The 19,903-nt window shown below is 49.8% G+C and overlaps 1 protein-coding gene across 1 annotated transcript in view; it reads right to left on the bottom strand.

The window, feature by feature from the left end:
- Nucleotides 1–19,903, bottom strand: part of crim1 (cysteine rich transmembrane BMP regulator 1 (chordin-like)) — a 221,800-nt gene that overhangs the window by 13,645 nt on the left and 188,252 nt on the right. The window contains exons 9-12 of the mRNA XM_056295460.1: nucleotides 19,229–19,385; nucleotides 15,349–15,470; nucleotides 14,095–14,310; nucleotides 9,797–10,024 (exon numbers count right to left, since the gene is read on the bottom strand). Of these exons, the coding sequence (XP_056151435.1) occupies nucleotides 9,797–10,024; nucleotides 14,095–14,310; nucleotides 15,349–15,470; nucleotides 19,229–19,385 (723 nt within the window). The remainder of the gene's footprint in view (nucleotides 1–9,796; nucleotides 10,025–14,094; nucleotides 14,311–15,348; nucleotides 15,471–19,228; nucleotides 19,386–19,903) is intronic.

Raw genomic sequence — 19,903 nt, 5'->3', positions numbered from 1 at the left:
AAACTGTCTGGTCTTGTAGAAGTACATGTGATGTAAGAGTACATGTGGTGTAAAAGTACATGTGATGTAAAAGTACATGTGATGCATGAGCGTCAGTAGTACTTTGCTCTTACTCAGTGCAGCACAATTCGCCTGTTCATGCTGTTTCAGAAGGGGGAACTGAAAAAAGTCATGTGGACCTTGTAATGCAGTGTTTCTCAACTGGTGGGTTGCGACCCCAAAACTGGGTTGCGGAGTGTGTGCACAAGCACAAAAACCCTCAACCACATCAGTTTAACCCTTGTGTTGCCCACACATCCCGTAGACCGCCCTTGTCTTAGGGGTCCTTTATGACCCGCCTTCATTAAACCTCTAAATTAAAACAACCTGATTTAACTGTGGTCTGGTGTGGACTGGTCTGGTGTGGTCTGGTCTGGTGTGGACTGGTCTGGTCTGGTGTGGTGTGGTGTGGACTGGTCTGGTGTGGTGTGGACTGGTCTGGTGTGGACTGGTCTGGTGTGAACTGGTCTGGTGTGGTGTGGTGTGGTGTGGTCTGGTGTGGACTGGTCTGGTGTGGTGTGGACTGGTCTGGTGTGGTGTGGTCTGGTGTGGAGTGGTCTGGTGTGGCGTGGTCTGGTGTGGAGTGGTCTGTTGTGGAGTGCTGTGGTCTGGTGTGGACTGGTTTGGTGTGGTGTGGTGTGGTCTGGTGTGGACTGGTCTGGTGTGGTGTGGCCTGGTGTGGAGTGGTCTGGTGTGGCGTGGTCTGGTGTGGAGTGCTGTGGTCTGGTGTGGTGTGGTGTGGTCTGGTGTGGAGTTGTCTGTTGTGGAGTGGTGTGGACTGGTCTGGTGTGGTGTGATGTGGACTGGTCTGGTGTGGCGTGGAGTGGTCTGTTGTGGAGTGGTCTGGTGTGGACTGGTCTGGTGTGGTGTGGTGTGGTCTGGTATGGATTGGTCTGTTGTGGAGTGGTCTGGTGTGGCGTGGTCTGGTTTGGAGTGGTGGTGTGGTCTGGTGTGGTGTGGTCTGTTGTGGACTGGTCTGGTGTGGAGTGGTCTGTTGTGGACTGGTCTGGTGTGGCGTGGTCTGGTGTGGAGTGGTCTGTTGTGGACTGGTCTGGTGTGGCGTGGTCTGGTGTGGCGTGGTCTGGTGTGGAGTGGTCTGTTGTGGACTGGTCTGGTGTGGACTGGTGTGGTCTGGTGTGGACTGGTCTGGTGTGGAGTGGTCTGGTGTGGAGTGGTCTGGTGTGGACTGGTGTGGTCTGGTGTGGACTGGTCTGGTGTGGAGTGGTCTGGTGTGGAGTGGTCTGTTGTGGAGTGGTCTGGTGTGGAGTGGTCTGTTGTGGCGTGGTCTGGTGTGGAGTGGTCTGTTGTGGAGTGGTCGGGTGTGGACTGGTCTGGTGTGGTGTGGTCTGTTGTGGAGTGGTCTGGTGTGGCGTGGTCTGGTGTGGAGTGGTCTGTTGTGGCGTGGTCTGGTGTGGACTGGTCTGGTGTGGTGTGGTCTGTTGTGGAGTGGTCTGGTGTGGCGTGGTCTGGTGTGGAGTGGTCTGTTGTGGCGTGGTCTGGTGTGGACTGGTCTGTTGTGGAGTGGTCTGGTGTGGAGTGGTCTGTTGTGGAGTGGTCTGGTGTGGACTGGTCTGGTGTGGTGTGGTCTGTTGTGGAGTGGTCTGTTGTGGAGTGGTCTGGTGTGGACTGGTCTGTTGTGGCGTGGTCTGGTGTGGCGTTTGTCAGAAACACACAAGCCACCGAGTGCAACAAGTCCGCCCCACCTTCTCCAGGTTGCGGCTGTTTCCCCTGGCGGGGCTGACTATGGGCGAATCACCGGCGCCCTATCAAGTAACCAGTACGCCGCCACCTTGCAGGATAAGGCTTTTTAGCCAAAGGCTAAGAGTGGGGCAACCCCGAACAGAAACCCCCATAGGAGTAACCCCCCCCCCCGTAGACCCATTATCATGGCCCGCTGGCCCGTGGACACGCCCTGATAATGAGTCACGTTGCGAATAGAAGATCTTCAGCTCTCCACAGTTATGATGTTCATCTTCTTCATGCTGTAGCGAATTCAGGGGGCAGCCAGCAAGTGACCCCGGGTCACCTGTGGTGGGCGGCCGCGCTAGCCAGTCGAGTAAAGGGGTCCGACCCTTAACCATTTAGTCGACCGAAACCCGGTATTAAACGGGCACCGGTGCTAAATTAAAGACCGGGGTACTGATCAGCTCCAACAGTAACGGTTCTGCTATGGGTACTGGAGAAATTAGGAAAATAAATAACCCACACAGAGGACGACCCCCCCCCCCCGGGGGGCTCGAACCCAGGACCTTCTTGCTGTGAGGTGACCGCTCTAACCACTGCACCACCATGCTGCCCTACAAGGAAAGCAGGAGATATTTGTGATTTCTAGAGTGAAACTGGGAAACGCAGACCGTTAGCTCTGAAAGCCCTGGCATTAGTACACCATCATTCTCAGACACCACACGTCTCTATTGTGTTGCTACCAGACTGGCTCACATCCTGACACCACACCACACCTGTTCAAGGCCCACTCAACACCGTGGCTCTAAACAAATACCCAATGTTTCCAAAACCCTCGGTTGTTCTTGATGATCTTACATACTCTAGAAGATTCCAACACTCGTCACCTGGAGATACGTTGCTCTCCAGTAGTCTGTAGTGCCCTGAAACCTCCCCGAGTCACGTTTCTGGCAATACAACAACACAACACAACAATCCATGCTGCACCGCTTCTTCCTCTCCACAACATTCACACGTTCTGTTGTTACGCCTTCCAGTCACACACAGCGAACTGTTTACACCAGTACGCCCCGTCCTTAATGTAGTTATAACCCCTCGCCTCTTTCCTATGTCGTCCTGCAGACCCCACACCCCCAACGAATGATTTATCTAGAAAGTCACATCTTCCTCTGCTCCCTTTGCTCCATCCGTTCTGCCTCATCTCTCTGGTTTGTCCCTCCAGCACCACTTCAGCTTCCCACTTACTGTTTACTTTATGTAATGTGGTTACGCCCACTCCTGGTCTGGTGTGGACTGGTCTGGTGTGGTGTGGTGTGGTCTGGTATGGATTGGTCTGTTGTGGAGTGGTCTGGTGTGGCGTGGTCTGGTTTGGAGTGGTGGTGTGGTCTGGTGTGGAGTGGTCTGGTGTGGTGTGGTCTGTTGTGGACTGGTCTGGTGTGGAGTGGTCTGTTGTGGACTGGTCTGGTGTGGCGTGGTCTGGTGTGGAGTGGTCTGTTGTGGACTGGTCTGGTGTGGCGTGGTCTGGTGTGGCGTGGTCTGGTGTGGAGTGGTCTGTTGTGGACTGGTCTGGTGTGGACTGGTGTGGTCTGGTGTGGACTGGTCTGGTGTGGAGTGGTCTGGTGTGGAGTGGTCTGGTGTGGACTGGTCTGGTGTGGAGTGGTCTGGTGTGGAGTGTGCTTCTTCCTCTCCACAACATTCACACGTTCTGTTGTTACGCCTTCCAGTCACACACAGCGAACTGTTTACACCAGTACGCCCCGTCCTTAATGTAGTTATAACCCCTCGCCTCTTTCCTATGTCGTCCTGCAGACCCCACACCCCCAACGAATGATTTATCTAGAAAGTCACATCTTCCTCTGCTCCCTTTGCTCCATCCGTTCTGCCTCATCTCTCTGGTTTGTCCCTCCAGCACCACTTCAGCTTCCCACTTACTGTTTACGTTATGTAATGTGGTTACGCCCACTCCTCAAAGGCCCTTCTGCAGCTTTCTCCGTCTTCTCATTCCCATCAGCCCCAACACGGGCAGGGGCCCACCCAAACCCAACACCCCGAACCCAACACCCCGAACCCAACACCCCAAACCCAACACCCAAACCCAAACCCAACACCCCAAACCCAACACCCAAACCCAACACCCAAACCCAACACCCCAAACCCAACACCCAAACCCAACACCCAAACCCAACACCCCAACCCAACACGCCAACCCCAACACCCAAACCCAACACCCCAAACCCAACACCCCAAACCCAACACCACAACCCAACACCCAAACCCAACACCCAAACCCAAACCCAACCCCCAAACCCAACACCCAAACCCAACACCCAAACCCAACACCCCAAACCCAACACCCAAACCCAACACCCCAACCCAACACCGCAACACCCAAACCCAACACCACAACCCAACCCAACACCCCAAACCCAACACCCAAACCCAACACCCAAACCCAACACCCCAACACCCAAACCCAACACCCCAACACCCAAACCCAACACCCCAACACCGCAACACCCAAACCCAACACCCCAACCCAACACCGCAACACCCAAACCCAACACCCCAACCCAACCCAACACCCCAAACCCAACACCCAAACCCAACACCCCAACACCCAAACCCAACACCCCAACCCAACACCGCAACACCCAAACCCAACACCCCAAACCCAACACCCAAACCCAACACCCCAAACCCAACACCACAACCCAACCCCCAAACCCAACACCCCAACCCAACCCCCAAACCCAACACCCCAACCCAACCCCCAAACCCAACACCCCAACCCAACACCCCAAACCCAACATGCCAACCCCAACACCCCAACCCAACCCAACACCCCAACTCAAACCCAAACCCAACACCCAAACCCAAGCCCAACACCCAAACCCAACACCCCAACCCAACACCCCAACCCAACACCCCAAACCCAAACCCAACATGCCAACCCCAACCCAACACCCCAACCCAACGCCCCAACCCAACACCCAAACTCAACACCCCAACCCAACACCCCAAACCCAAACCCAACATGCCAACCCCAACACCCAAACCCAACCCAACACCCCAACCCAACACCCCAACCCAACACCCCAAACCCAAACCCAACATGCCAACCCCAACACCCAAACCCAACCCAACACCCCAACCCAACACCCCAACCCAACACCCAAACTCAACACCCCAACCCAACACCCCAAACCCAAACCCAACATGCCAACCCCAACACCCAAACCCAACCCAACACCCCAACCCAACCCAACCCAAACCCCCCAACCCAACCCAACATCCCACCACCACCACTACTACTACTACTACTACTACCACCACTACAACCACCACCACTACCACTACTGCCACCACTACTACTACTGGTCTCACCACCATCTTGTAAACCTTCCCTTTAACTCTTGCTGGTACCCTTCTGTCAAAAATCACTCCTGACACTCTTCTCCACCCACTCCACCCTGCCTGCACTCTCTTCTTCACCTCCTGCACTCCCCGTTACTTTGGACAGTTGACCCCAAGTATTTAAACTCATACGCCTTCGTCACCTCTACTCCTTGCATCCTCACCATTCCACTGTCCTCCCTCTCATTCACGCACATGTACTCGGTTTCATATGCAAATTGCCATGGTCATTAACTAGCAATGGTCATAACCATATCTGCACATGAAACTGGTTGTTGTTTTGGGTCGTTATGCCACTGTATTGTTTACAAGGGTGGGACACCTGCAGTCAGCTGAGACGGAAGAGGTCACCTCAGACCTCTTCAGAGTGATGAGACGTATCTGTCAGTAAATGTTGTGTTCAGGTGAACTGATTCAACCTTTCTGGGGTTTTCTTACCTGGATTATTGAGCGTGCATCAAGGTATTTTCAACGAGTCACTTTCCAGTCAAGTGAAACTTATTGGTAAGGTGCTTGAGGGTTCTACATTCACATAGAGAACGAACCTTCATACTGGGCCTCTGTACTGTTCCTGCCTGCTTTAACAACTCCGCCATCATTACAGTTCCCAGAAGACAAGAATAAAAGGTATCACTGACTACAGACTTGTTGCCCTGACATCTGTGGTTATGAACACCTTTATAAGACCTGCTGGCTCATATAAGAACAACCCCCCCCCCCCACATAGACCCTCTAATGGACCCCTTGCCTACAGAGCCAAATGGTCGATGGCAGTTATGGTCCACATCCTACAGCACCTACACTGCCTGGAAGTGAATGCCAGGATACTGCTTATGGACTGTTACCCCATGCCCGACACCATCTTACCTTCACTCTCGCCAACCAAGCTTTCCAAGCTGCCTGTATCTGCACCTATCTGTCAATCTTCCAGAGTCCAGACAGACAGGTATGTAAAGTACACACAGCACACTGCACTTCAGTACTGATGTTTCATAAAGGCATGTATGCTGCCCTTTGTTCTACCAGCTTGTATGGTACCGACTGCACTCACAAACATATCTGTCATGTCATGTAGGACTGTCTGGCTCAGGTGGACCACCTCACAAGACAGCCAAACATGGTGCATCAGACGGTCAGACAGGAGGATTATTCATTTCAACCTGCTCACCGTTCCAGGACCTCATGACACCAGGGCAAACACCAGGGCAAACACCAGGGCAAACAGGCAAGACGATGGCTGACCCCCCCCCCCCTCCCCGACCTGTTACTATCCTAGTTTTCAAGCTCCCCCTTCTTAAAAGACACCAGACAGTCTTAAAACTGAAACAACCAGTCACAAAGGCAGCGTTTTCAGCCCGTGGTAGTGGCCTTCATTAAAAATTGAAGTGCAGCTGCACGCCCCCACAGCTCCTGGCCTCACACCGCTTTGAAAACCCACATCTAAGACGCAGTGACTGTCTGACCTCTTTTAAAGCCGACACATATTGCTGCTGGGCATTAAATATGACTCTGATCTGTGGATCAATGTGACTCCTCTGAGCAGCAACCTTTACAATTATTAGATTTTCACTAGCTATTTGTTTTTCTATTACTTTATTATTTATTTAAAACGTAGTCCGCTTCAATCCACTATGTGCATGCATTTCTGTACAATGTACATGAGAAGATTATATATATATATATATATATATATATATATAAGCAATATCACACTCGAGGTCATGCTGTTATACTGAATATCAACACGGCTGTGATTCGGTTGTAGGTACGAGGCCGCATATTAACAGCACAACCTCGAGTGTGATGTTGGTTTTATACAACGGTTCTACAATCACCATTTATTAATTAAAAGTAAGACGCGATAATAGATTATGATTCGTTTGTTTATTGAATCACTTATTTAGCTCCGCCAACAAACAGTTCCACAACTGCGCTCTTGAACTTGGACTGTTGCCAGGCAACCTGAACACACATTTTCCTGCACAACTTGCTACTTTGTATAGGTCTACACACATTACCACTGGCTAGCCTAATTAATGATTATTAATTGAACACCTGTGCGGCGGACTGATACATATAGTGCTGTTATGCTTAATATCAGCACTCATGGAATGCCTCTTGTCCAATATATATATATATATATATATATATACTCACACTTTATGTACAAAAGTAGTGGGACACCTGGCCATTACACCTACAGGAGCTTTTATGACATCTCATTCTAAATCCATAGTCATTAATATGGACTTGGTCCCCCTTTGCAGCTGTAACAGCTTCCACTCTTCTGGGGAGGCTTTCCACAAGCTTTTGGAGTGTGTCTGTGGGAACTTTAGCCCGTTTGTCCAGAAGAGCATTTGTGAGGTCAGGTACTGATGTTGGACGAGAAGACCTGGCTCGCAATCTCCGTTCTAGTTCATCCCAAAGGTGTTCGATGGGGTTGAGGTCAGGGCTCTGTGTGGGCCAGTCAAGTCCTTCCACACCAAACTCACCAACCATGTCTTAATGGACCTTGCTTTGTGCACTGGGGCAGTCATGCTGGAACAGAAAAGGGCCCTCCCCAAACTGTTCCCACAAAGTTGGAAGCATAGAATTGTCCAAAATGTCTTGGTATGCTGAAGCATTAAGATTTCCCTTCACTGGAACTAAGGGGCCTAGCCCAAACCCTGAAAAACAACCCCATACCATTACCCCTCCTCCACCAAACTTTACAGTTGGCACATTGCAGTCAGGCAGGTAACGTTCTCCTGGCATCCGCCAAACCCAGACTTGTCCATTAGACTGCCAGACAGAGAAGTGTGATTTGTCATGCCACAGAACACGTTTCCACTGCTCCAGGGTCCAGTGGCAGCGTGCTTTACACCACTCCACCCCACGCTTGGTATTGTGCTTGGTGGTGTAAGGCTTGCATGCGCTGCTCGGCCATGGAAACCCATTCCATGAAGCTCCTGGCACACAGTTTTTGTGCTGATGTTAATGCCAGAGGAAGTTTGGAACTCTGCAGTTATTGAGACAACAGAGCGTTGGCGACTTTTACGCACTATGCACCTCAGGACTCGTTGACCCCGGTGTGGGACTTTACGTGGTGTGCCACTTCCTGGCTGAGTTGCTGTTGTTCCTAAACGCTTCCACTTTTCAGCAATACCACTTACAGTTGACCGTGGAATATCTAGCAGGGAAGACATTTCACGAACTGACTTATTGCAAAGGTGGCATCCCATGATGGTACCACACTTGAATTCACCGAGCTCTTCAGAACGACCCGTTCTTTCACAAAGGTTGTAAATGCAGACTGCATGGTTAGCTGCTGCATTTTATACACCTGTGGCAATGAAACACCTGGATTCAATGATTAAGAGGTGTGTCCCAATACTTTTGTACATATAGCGTATAAGTATATATATAATAGCTCAAAGTTGTTAAATGGCAAAATAAGCCTGTTTCGTGTTCAGTGCACTCGTGAGCTGACTATCTTCGCTCCTGAATTGTTGAGCTCTTTTTTCTACATCGAAGCTTTCATTGCAACAGCCTGTGGACACACACACATATATATATATACATATACGTATATATCTATATATATAATCCAGTGAGTCAAGTAAATTCTCTATAAGACAATACAAGCCTGTTTCATGCCATAAGCATCATCAGCTGTCAATGAAACCACTCGAGGACAGAACACACCATCTACGTCCTCGTCATGCACATCACGTGCACAACGTCCAATGGGGAAGGGAGAGGTGTGACATACAAAAATTTCAAAAACATGTGTTCGCTAACGGTCCAATTTGGGGGGGGGGGTATTTGTCTATTGTCACTATTTATTTATAATTACAAAATAGGTGCTTATATCTATGTCTGCGCCTGCTAGCCAACTCATTCCTGTTACTCAACGTAGATATTTGTGGTTTGCAGATGATAAAATAGTTGTCATTTTTCTCGAATGTTCCTCTGTTAGACCCACGTATGTCTCTATTTTGTCGTTGTCGTCTCTCGTCAGTGTAGCTTGGTAGATACCTCCCTTCGTCTGGCTTTTTCCCTCGAGGGGGCAGGAGTCATTCACAGGGCAGGTAATGACAATGGGTTATGCACCCAAATGTCCAGAACATGTCTCAGATGCACGGCACATTAATACGTTGCAAGTGACGCTGGCCGGCAGCCAGAAACAGGTGTGTGTATTTGTGTGCATGTCCATTCGTTTCCTCGCCCGGTTGCGTGGCGGTCTATTCCGTTGCCTACAAACACAGGGATCGCCAGTTCAAATCCCGTGTTACCTCCGGCTTGGTCGGGCGTCCCTACAGACACAATTGGCCATGTCTGCAGGTGGGAAGTCGGATGTGGGTATGTGTCCTGGTCACTGCACTAGCGCCTCCTCTGGTCGGTCGGGGCGCCTATTAAGGGGGGAGGAGTAACTTGGAGGGATAGCATGATCCTCCTACACGCTACGTCCCCCTGGTGAAACTCCTCACTGTCAGGTGAAAAGAAAAGGCTGGTGACTCCACATATATGGGAGGAGGCATGTGGTAGTCTGCAGCCCTCCCCGGATCAGCAGAGGGGGTGGAGCAGTGACTGGGACGGCTAAGAAGAGTGGGGTAATTGGCCGGATACAATTGGGGAGAAAAAGGAGGAAAAAAAAGAACAGTTTCCTGTCCAGACTTACCAGGACAGCGTGGGCAGCAGGAATTGTGGCTCCTTATTGGCTTTTGGCAGAGGAGGGGAGGGCAGACTTCACTTTCACACAGAGTCTGTCCTCGTCGGCAGGTACACTGACTGCAGGGGTCCATGTTCCACACCTCCCCAGCAGAGAAGACCTCTCCTCTGGGGGACACACACACCGATGAGTCTCCCCGGTCCCCTGAGGCTGGGGTGGGCTGGGGGGAAGGAGAGTCTGGAGAAAGAGGGAGAAGGAGAGAAAACCAGCGATAACAATGGAGAAGCTCAAATCGAGGAGGAAAGAGAGAGAGAGAGCGATAGAAGAGAGAGATAAAAGAGATCGATAGAAGAGAGAGATAGAAGAGAGAGAGAGAGAGATAGAAGAGAGAGATAAAAGAGATCGATAGAAGAGAGAGATAGAAGAGAGAGAGATAGAAGAGAGAGAGATAGAAGAGAGAGATAAATAGATCGATAGAAGAGAGAGAGATAGAAGAGAGAGATAAATAGATCGATAGAAGAGAGATAGAAGAGAGAGAGATAGAAGAGAGAGATAAGAGATCGATAGAAGAGAGAGATAGAAGAGAGAGATAGAAGAGAGAGATAAGAGATCGATAGAAGAGAGAGAGAGAGATAGAAGAGAGAGATAAAAGAGATCGATAGAAGAGAGAGATAGAAGAGAGAGAAGAGAAAGATAGATGAGAGAGACAGAAGAGAAGGATAGAAGAGAGGGATAGAACAGATAGGAGGGAGATAGAAGAGAGATCAATAGAAGAGAGATAGAAGAGAGACAGAAAGAGATAAGAGAGATAGAAGAGAAAGAAATACAAGAGAAGAGAGAGAAAGAAGAGAGTTAGGAGAGATAGAAGAGAGAGATGGGAGAGAGCAATAGACAGATAGAAGAGAGATACGTAGAAGAGAGAGAGAAAGAGAGAGATAGGAGAGAGTGAGAGATACTAGGAGAGAGAGAGAGAGAGAGAGAGAGAGAGAGAGAGAGAGAGAGAGAGAGAGAGAGAGAGAAAGAGAGAAGAGCGCAAGAGAGAGACTGGGGGGGGGGGATTATATCACAGGTCCCTACTGAAGTTGAAGCTGAGTTCACATTGAGCCCCTTAAAACTTTAAAGCCCTTTAAGTGAGATGAGACTGTGTTCTGCTGGTGGTCTCATTCTGCCGGTGGTCTCATTCTGCTGGTGGTCTCGTTCTGCTGGTGGTCTCATTGTGAGTCACTCGGCACCCGTTGAATTGTTGATTAGTCACTTAGAATGGTGACATCATCTCCCAGAGGAAGTGGTGAGTTGGACCATGAGTTAAAGACAGGGTCCTGTACAAGTACTTGTTGTGGATTACTGTGCAGTAGCTACATAGATGTCACCGTGTACCTGGCAGAGACATGAACGGTAGCTGCAACGCCGCCTCTAAGAGGACACGCTGGTTACACTGACGCACAAATCAAATGAACATCCATCATGTGTTGTGATGAATGTGGACATGGAGACAGACAGTCGTAACGTGAGAGGGGAACAGAGTAAACCATGATGAACACTGTCACCCTGAGCTGAAGAAAACACGGGAGACAAGTTACATATCATGAAACACAACTGTAGACACAGACTAGCTTCAATGTAGGATCTTTGTACACACACGCTTTGCACACAGCTGTATATATATATATACAGCTGTGTACATACTATATATACAGCTTTTAGTGTATATACAGCTGTGTATATAGTAGATATACAGCTGTATATACTAGATATACAGCTACAGCTGTATATAGTAGATATACAGCTGTGTATATACAGCTGTATATATAGTAGATATACAGCTGTATATATATATGTATATATATATATGTATGTGTGTGTATGTGTGTGTATATATGTGTATGTATGTATGTATGTATGTATGTATGTATGTATATATATATGTATATATATGTATATATATGTATATGTGTGTATATGTGTGTATATATATACATATGTGTGTGTGTGTGTGTGTGTGTGTGTGTGTGTATATATATATATATATATATACAGTGCATCCGGAAAGTATTCACACCCCTTCACTTTCCCCACATGTTGTTATGTTACAGCCTTATTCAAAAACGGATTAAATTCCTTTTTTTTCTCATCAATCTACACACAATACCCCATAATGACAAAGTGAAAAAGGTTTTGCAGACATTTTTGCAAATTTATTAAAAATAAAAAACTGAAATATTGCATGTACATAAGTATTCACACCCTTTGCTGTGACACTCAAAACTGAGCTCAGGTTCATCCTGTTTCCACTGATCGTCCTTGAGATGTGTCTACATCTTGACTGGAGTCCACCTCTAGTAAATTCAATTGACTGGACAAGATTTGGAAAGGCACACACCTGTGTATATAAGGTCCCACTGTTGACAGTGCATGTCAGAGCAGAAACCAAGCCATGAAGCCAAAGGAATTGTCTGTGGACCTCCGAGACAGGATTGTATCGAGGCACAGATCTGGGGAAGGGTACAAAAACATTTCTACAGCTTTGAAGGTCCTGAAGAGCACAGTGGTCTCCATCATTCGTAAATGGAAGAAGTTTGGATCCACCAGGACTCTTCCTAGAGCTGGTCGCCCAGCCAAACTGAGCAATCGGGTGAGAAGGGCCTTGGTCAGGGAGGTGACCAAGAACCCGATGGTCACTCTGACAGAGCTCCAGTGTTCCTCTGTGGAGATGGGAGAACCTTCCAGAAGGACAACCATCTCTGCAGCACTCCACCAATCAGGCCTTTATGGTAGAGTGGCCAGACAGAAGCCTCTGCTCAGTAAAAGGCACATGACAGCCCACTTGGAGTTTGCCAGAAAGCACCTAAAGGACTGTCAGACCATGAGAAACAGGATTCTCTGGTCTGATGAAACCAAGATTGAACTCTTTGGCCTGAATGCCAAACGTCACGTCTGGAGGACACCAGGCACCTCTCATCGCCTTGCTAATACCATCCCTACAGTGAAGCATGGTGGTGGCAGCATCATGCTGTGGGGATGTTCTTCAGCGGCAGGAACTGGGAGACTAGTCAGGATGGAGGGAAAGATGAATGGAGCAAAGTACAGAGAGATCCTTGATGAAAACCTGCTCCAGAGCGCTCAGGACCTCAGACTGGGGTGAAGGTTTACCTTTCAACACTACAATGACCCTAAGCACACAGCCAAGACAAGGAAGGAGTGGCTTCAGGACAAGTCTATGAATGTCCTTGAGTGGCCCAGCCAGAGCCCAGACTTGAACCCCATTGAACATCTCTGGAAAGACCTGAAAATAGCTATGGAGCGACGCTCCCCATCTAACCTTACTGAGCTGGAGAGGATCTGCAGAGAAGAAACGGAGAAATACCCCAAATATAGGTGTGCCAAGCTTGTAGCTTCATACCCAAGAAGACTTGAGGCTGTAATCCCTGCCAAGGGTGCCTCAACCAAGTACTGAGTAAAGGGTGTGAATACTTATGTACATGCAATATTTCAGTTTTTTATTTTTAATAACTTTGCTTTTTCGCTTTCTCATTATGGGGTATTGTTTGTAGATTGATGAGGAAAAAAAAAAGGAATTTAATCCATTTTGGAATAAGGCTGTAACATAACAAAATGTGGGGAAAGTGAAGGGGTGTGAATACTTTCCGGATGCACTGTATATATATATATATATATATACACACACACACACACAGCTGTATACATAGTAGATATACAGCTGTGTGTGTGTGTGTGTGTGTGTGTGTGTATATATATATATATATATAGTAGATATACAGCTGTATAGCTCTGCCAGTATGATGTCATGGTTTGTAGTATAACTCCGCTGAACCCCTTGGTGCATTAAGAATTCTTCACGTAACGTTGACTGAAGCTGAAGGCCTTACAGCAGTACCACTGTACACCAGACAGGGCGCTCAATATGCTTTAGAGAATCCACTAATGACATGAATAATTATATAACATTTTAACCATTCTGAAATGGTTTACATTTCCCATGTTTCCTTGTGTGTGAAGGGCAATGTGGCAGAAAACATCTTTTGACGACGGCCTCCTTTTCATGTACATTTCCAAAAAGAATGTACGTGCCCATGGACTCGAGCTACACATAGGATCGATCAATCTGTCAGCAATTAAAAATGGTGAAGGCTGTCAGAACGAGAGTATCAGCCTTCTCGTGACTCATCGGCAGCAGGTGGATCATGACATTGTATTCAGCTGTGTGCTGGATGGCTGTTGGGATCATCAGATGCGGGAGTGCTGCTGGGTGGGGACTGGGTGGGGTCCGGGTGTCAGGTGTGTGTTACCTGCACAGGTAGGACAGCAGTGCCCTGGCTGGATGGACGGAGCGGCACAGTCAGGAACGGGACAGGAGATCAGCGAACACATCTCCCGGTCTTCGTGGCAGTAACAGTCACGGCAGCCGTCGTGCCAGCTCTCTCCGTTGTCATGGCGGTGGCCATCCATGGACAGACATGGCCCCTTCCTGTCTGATGGGGCCTTAGAGGAGGTGACGGGCTGGTCTATGGGAGGAGACACAAACAGACATGGATATCAAGATGGTTCAAAACTGGAGAAAGCTGAAGAACATCATCAGAAGCGGTTCTTTGTTGTTGCCGTGGCACAACAGACTTCTTAACAGTCCAACTCGACAAGTCTAGCACGTCAGCATTGATTTACATTTTCCGTCTAGTTTCGCACCCCTGACCGACGCGTTCCTGACGCTGACCAGTAGGATAACAGAATGCTAGCATCACACATGGCGCTTCTTCCATGATTGACACTTCTTGACCCGACCTCGCGTACGGCCGTGGTGACGGCAGATGACGTGATGACGGCGGCATACGATGATGGGTCGGGATCAAACTTGTTAGTGTGGCCGGTCTGGCGGCCACGACAGCACACGAATTTAAAGCAGCAGTCTGACACGGCGCCATCGTGAAAGACAAAAACATCGTGTGGTCTGATCCGGGTGTTAGTGCGCCCCTTGGTGGCTGCAGTTGAGCAGTGTTATCTGACGTGAAAATAAACTTTCACAACAACGACGACTTCATCCATCCATCCATTATCCAAACCGCCTATCCTGCTCTCAGCGTCGCGGGCCTGCTGGAGCCTATCCCAGCAGTCACTGGGCGGCAGGTGGGGAGACACCCTGGACAGACCACCAGGCCAGCACACACACACACACATTCATTCCTAGGGACAATTTAGCATGGTGAGTCACTTGACCTACATGTCTTTGGACCGTGGGAGGAAACCCACAAAGACACGGGGAGAACATGCAAACTCCACACAGAGGACGACCCGGGACGACCCCCAAGGTTGGACCACCCCGGGGCTCGAACCCAGGACCTTCTTGCTGCGAGGCGGCCGTGCTGACCACTGCGCCACTCTGCCGCCCCCTGAATTACATCGAGCAAACCATAAACGCCCATGTTGCTGCTCATATAACACCGACCGACTGTCAACCTCGTTAAAACGCCCCATGTCCTCTCAGTAGCAGTAATAATGTACGACCTGGACAGACACCATCATAATGACACGTCGTGGACGTCACTAACCTCGACAAGCACACTGGAGGCAGCCCTGCCGGTCAGTCTGGAAGCCCATTGGACAGGACAGGTCACACGGCACCTCTGGACACTTCCTGCATCTACACGTGTCACAGCCGTGTCTGTTCTTACTGACAGACACAAAGAGGCGGCGAAGAAATGCAGAGAGAGAAGGACGAGCGGTGCAGTGCAGAAAGACAAACAAAGAAGACAAGGACACCATGCATTCATCAATGGCAGTACTTTGTTTTGTCCATAACGCTTTTTGAAATACCTCGTGTTGTCCACACATCCCCCATACTGCCCTAGTACACTGCCCTGGTCTTAAGGCTCATTCGTGAGCCGCCTTCGGTGAACCTCTAAGTTAAAGCCACTTCGTTTCATTTTAAACCCCGAATCTGTTTTGCGGGAAGAAACAAGCTGTCAATCATCACAACCTGTGTGACCGTCTGGGGTTTCCCTCTCCACAGGGCAGAAAGATGCATCTAGTCAGTGGACACCCCTCGTTTTTATAGGGTCACATGACCCAGACGTGTCTTAGTACCCTAGTGGTGTACAGCTTTCATGGGCAATGTTTCACGTTTTCTAATGTGGGGGTCAATCTAGGAGAAGTCATCACCTTTCAGGTTGAAACAAGGTCATTTAGTCTTTTCTGCTTTCTCTGAGGGAAGATGGCGGCGTGAATTCACATTTTGCGGCGGCCTCACCCGGCACCGTCCATGTGGTGTCTTTGTCCACGTCTGCATCTAAGTTTTGTCTTGGTTTGATGGCTGGGAGCGCCGGTGCTGGATCGGCTGGGAGAGCGGGGCAGGCTAAGCTAACCGCTAGCCCATGCAGACCGGCGGTTCCGACAGTCATCCTGGCTGGCGTCCGTTCCCTTGGACAGTGATTCTTTTGTATGTGTTAGTTTGGGTATGTGTGTTTGTCTTTGTGTTGTGCTGCCGTGGGCTGGGGGAAACAGCATGTCGTTTCACTTCCTGTACGAGAGTACAGGAAGTGAAACGACAAATAAAGTGTTCCTGATCCTGATCCTGTTGTCTGCTGTTAAACACTGTTGTGGGCCATTTTGACCCGTAAGACAACCGAAGGGTTAAACGTGTTAACTTAAGTGTTGTGATCTCGGTGTGCGTTTTGTGTGGTGTGTTGCAGAGTTAATCCTCTCTGCTGATATTTCTCGAGTTGGGGTAAAAGAGGTGGTGTCCAGTCACGGCAGCTTGATGAATGTGTGCTGTATGTGCTGCTTGGCAGATAAATATGTTTGCGACGCTTCGCAAATTTGTTAAGAGTGTGTGTGTGTGTGTGTGTGTGTGTGTGTGTGTATGTTCCCTTTGTGTGTCTCTTACACACGCGTGGGCAAAAAATTATGCTTCTCTCCAGAAGTTTCCATTAAATATGAAATTGATGAATAAGTCTCTGCCTCCAGCATAATTTTGGCCCTCTGCCTGCCAAAAATATAGTGCCAGTTGTTCTGCTGCAAAGTGTGCGTTTGTGTGTGTGTTTTTGTGTGTGTGAATGCGGTGTCCTCTACGGCTACACACCACGGTCAGGTAACAACAGAGGGAATGGAACCTGCAACCCTGGCTGTGTGGGTACACAGCTCTTACCCTGGGTCTTCGACGGGAATGGAAACTGCAACCCTGGCAGTGTGGGTACACAGCTCTTACCCTGGGTCTTCGACGGGAATGGAACCCGCAACCCTGGCAGTGTGGGTACACAGCTCTTACCCTGGGTCTTCGATGGGAATGGAACCCGCAACCCTGGCAGTGTGGGTACACAGCTCTTACCCTGGGTCTTCGATGGGAATGGAACCCGCAACCCTGGCAGTGTGGGTACACAGCTCTTACCCTGGGTCTTCGATGGGAATGGACCCTGCAACCCTGGCAGTGTGGGTACACAGCTCTTACCCTGGGTCTTCGATGGGAATGGAACCTGCAACCCTGGCAGTGTGGGTACACAGCTCTTACCCTGGGTCTTCGATGGGAATGGAACCTGCAACCCTGGCAGTGTGGGTACACAGCTCTTACCCTGGGTCTTCGATGGGAATGGAACCTGCAACCCTGGCAGTGTGGGTACACAGCTCTTACCCTGGGTCTTCGATGGGAATGGAACCTGCAACCCTGGCAGTGTGGGTACACAGCTCTTACCCTGGGTCTTCGATGGGAATGGAACCCGCAACCCTGGCAGTGTGGGTACACAGCTCTTACCCGGGGTCTTCGATGGGAATGGAACCCGCAACCCTGGCAGTGTGGGTACACAGCTCTTACCCGGGGTCTTCGATGGGAATGGAACCTGCGTCCTAGTGGAGGAGTCCTAACATTGTGGAGCTGCAGTGAAACAACAAGTTTTGTCCCAACGGCCACCGGAGCCTTTCAGCAGCCTGCGGATTTGGGTGGAGATGATGGGAAAACTTTGCTCCGGCCCCCCTCAGCCTTCGTGACCTGCCGCGCTCCTTCCTCCATTTTTTTTCCTCCTCTTCCAAAATAACACTTGACGTCGTAAGTCGACTTTCCATTTCTCCCTCACCTTTCTCTACCATCTCCATCATTCTTCCTCTCGGTTTCTTGGGCAGTGTTCCTTTTCTCCTCCCCCGCTCGGTGCAGTTCTCACCCTGGACCTTCTCCTCCCTGCCATGCTCTCCTCTGCTAATCAGGACGGTGTCAGTGGAGCTCCACGTCTGGCTGGCTGATAAAAGCTTCTGTCTCAGCCCATCGTGGCCGGCACCCTGCTGAATATCAATGGCTCTGCTGGGGCTGTGCAGTTGTGATGACCATGAATAATTCAGACCGTGGCGATTATGGGACGCCACGGTGTTTTGAGGGCATAAATCTAAAATTAGGATCTGCAACGACGACTGAGAGTCCAGCCATGACCTTCTCCCTACGGCGCAGGTGAGGCCTACCTGAAGAGCGCAAAATGTACCCAAGACTTTGGTGACTGGGCTACACTCTAGCATCTTCATGAGGGAGGGAGGCTAAAACTACTTGTTTTGACTCGCGACCTAATTTGCATTTCCAAACTGATCAAATCCAAGTCAGCAGGGGGACGGGGTGATGGGGGTGATGGAGGCTGATAGGAGGGTGCCTAGGTGAGGTGCAGGTCAGTGGATGTGAGGCGAGCATGTTATGCTACAGAAATGCTTTTACTGGCAGGAAATTCTGCAAACTGGGGCGTCCGGGTGGCGTGGCGGTGTACTCCGTTGCCTACCAACACAGGGATCGCCGGTTCGAGTCCCCGTGTTGCCTCCGGCTTGGTCGGGCAGCCCTACAGACCCAATTGGCTGCGTCTGCGGGTGCGAAACCGGATGTGGGTATGTGTCCTGGTCGCTGCACTAGCACCTCCTCTGGTCGGTCGGGGCGCCTGCTCAGGGGGGAGGGGGAACTGGGGGGAATAGCACGATCCTCCCACGTGCTCCATCCCCCTGGTGCAACTCCTCACTGTCAGGTCGAAAGGAGCGGCTGGCGACTCCACATGTATGGGAGGAGGCATGTGGTAGTCTGCAGCCCTCCCCGGATCGGCAGAGGGGGTGGAGCAGAGACCGGGGGGTAATTGGCTGGGTGCAATTATAGGAGAAAGAGGGGAAGAAGATGCCAGAAAAAAAAAGAAGAAGAAGAAGAAATTCTGCAAATATTTTACTTCCCAAAGCAAAACGGGGGCAGAATATTTGGGTGCGAGTCTGCCGGCAGTGACCATACAGTGAAGTCACCTCAGGGTCAGGTTTACGAAAACTAGCCACCGCTCAGCAAAATAAACTAGCTAGCTGTGCAAGTACAGGTTGTCGGTGGATGTGCAGGGGCAGTCCGGGACACGTGGCGTTACCAAGTGTGTGTGTGTGTGTGTGTGTTTATCTGAGTGTGTGCGTGTCTGCGGTTTTGTGCGTGGGGGTTCTTACACGTATCCGAATGTACAGTCACGGCCGCACGCCAGCGTCTTGCAACGTCTGTGTCTCGGCCGGCACTGGCATATTTCACACCCGCTGCCGTCGGCCTGCCTGCCGAACGGACACTTTATGGCACAGCCCGATATCACCATGCTGCAATGCTCCTCTCCTGGACACACACGCAAGACAAACGCACAACTTAGAGCATACATATACACACACATATAGTATGTATCAACACAGATACAGGACAAAACAAGTTTAATACATTGCAGTGCAAGCCTGTTTCGTGCGTTGCACACTCATCAGCTGCTAATCAGTGCACGATGCACGACTGAGTGCACAACACACACACACACATACATATACACGCACTGGCCACTTTATTAGGTACACCTTGCTAGTACCGGGTTGGACCCCCTTTTGTCTTCAGAACTGCCTTAATCCTTCGTGGCATAGATTCAACAAGGTACTGGAAACATTCCTCAGAGAGTTTGGTCCATATTGACATGATAGCATCACGCAGTTGCTGCAGATTTGTCGGCTGCACATCCATGATGCGAATCTCCCGGTCCACCACATCCCAAAGGTGCTCGATTGGATTGAGATCTGGTGACTGTGGAGGCCATTTGAGTACAGTGAACTCATTGTCATGTTCAAGAAACCAGTCTGAGATGATTCGAGCTT

Source organism: Lampris incognitus, chromosome 16, assembly GCF_029633865.1.
Source record: "Lampris incognitus isolate fLamInc1 chromosome 16, fLamInc1.hap2, whole genome shotgun sequence".
In the NCBI taxonomy this organism is placed as follows: domain Eukaryota; kingdom Metazoa; phylum Chordata; class Actinopteri; order Lampriformes; family Lampridae; genus Lampris; species Lampris incognitus.
The sequence above is the reverse complement of the archived record's forward strand: the minus strand, read 5'-3'. Positions and strand labels throughout refer to the sequence as shown.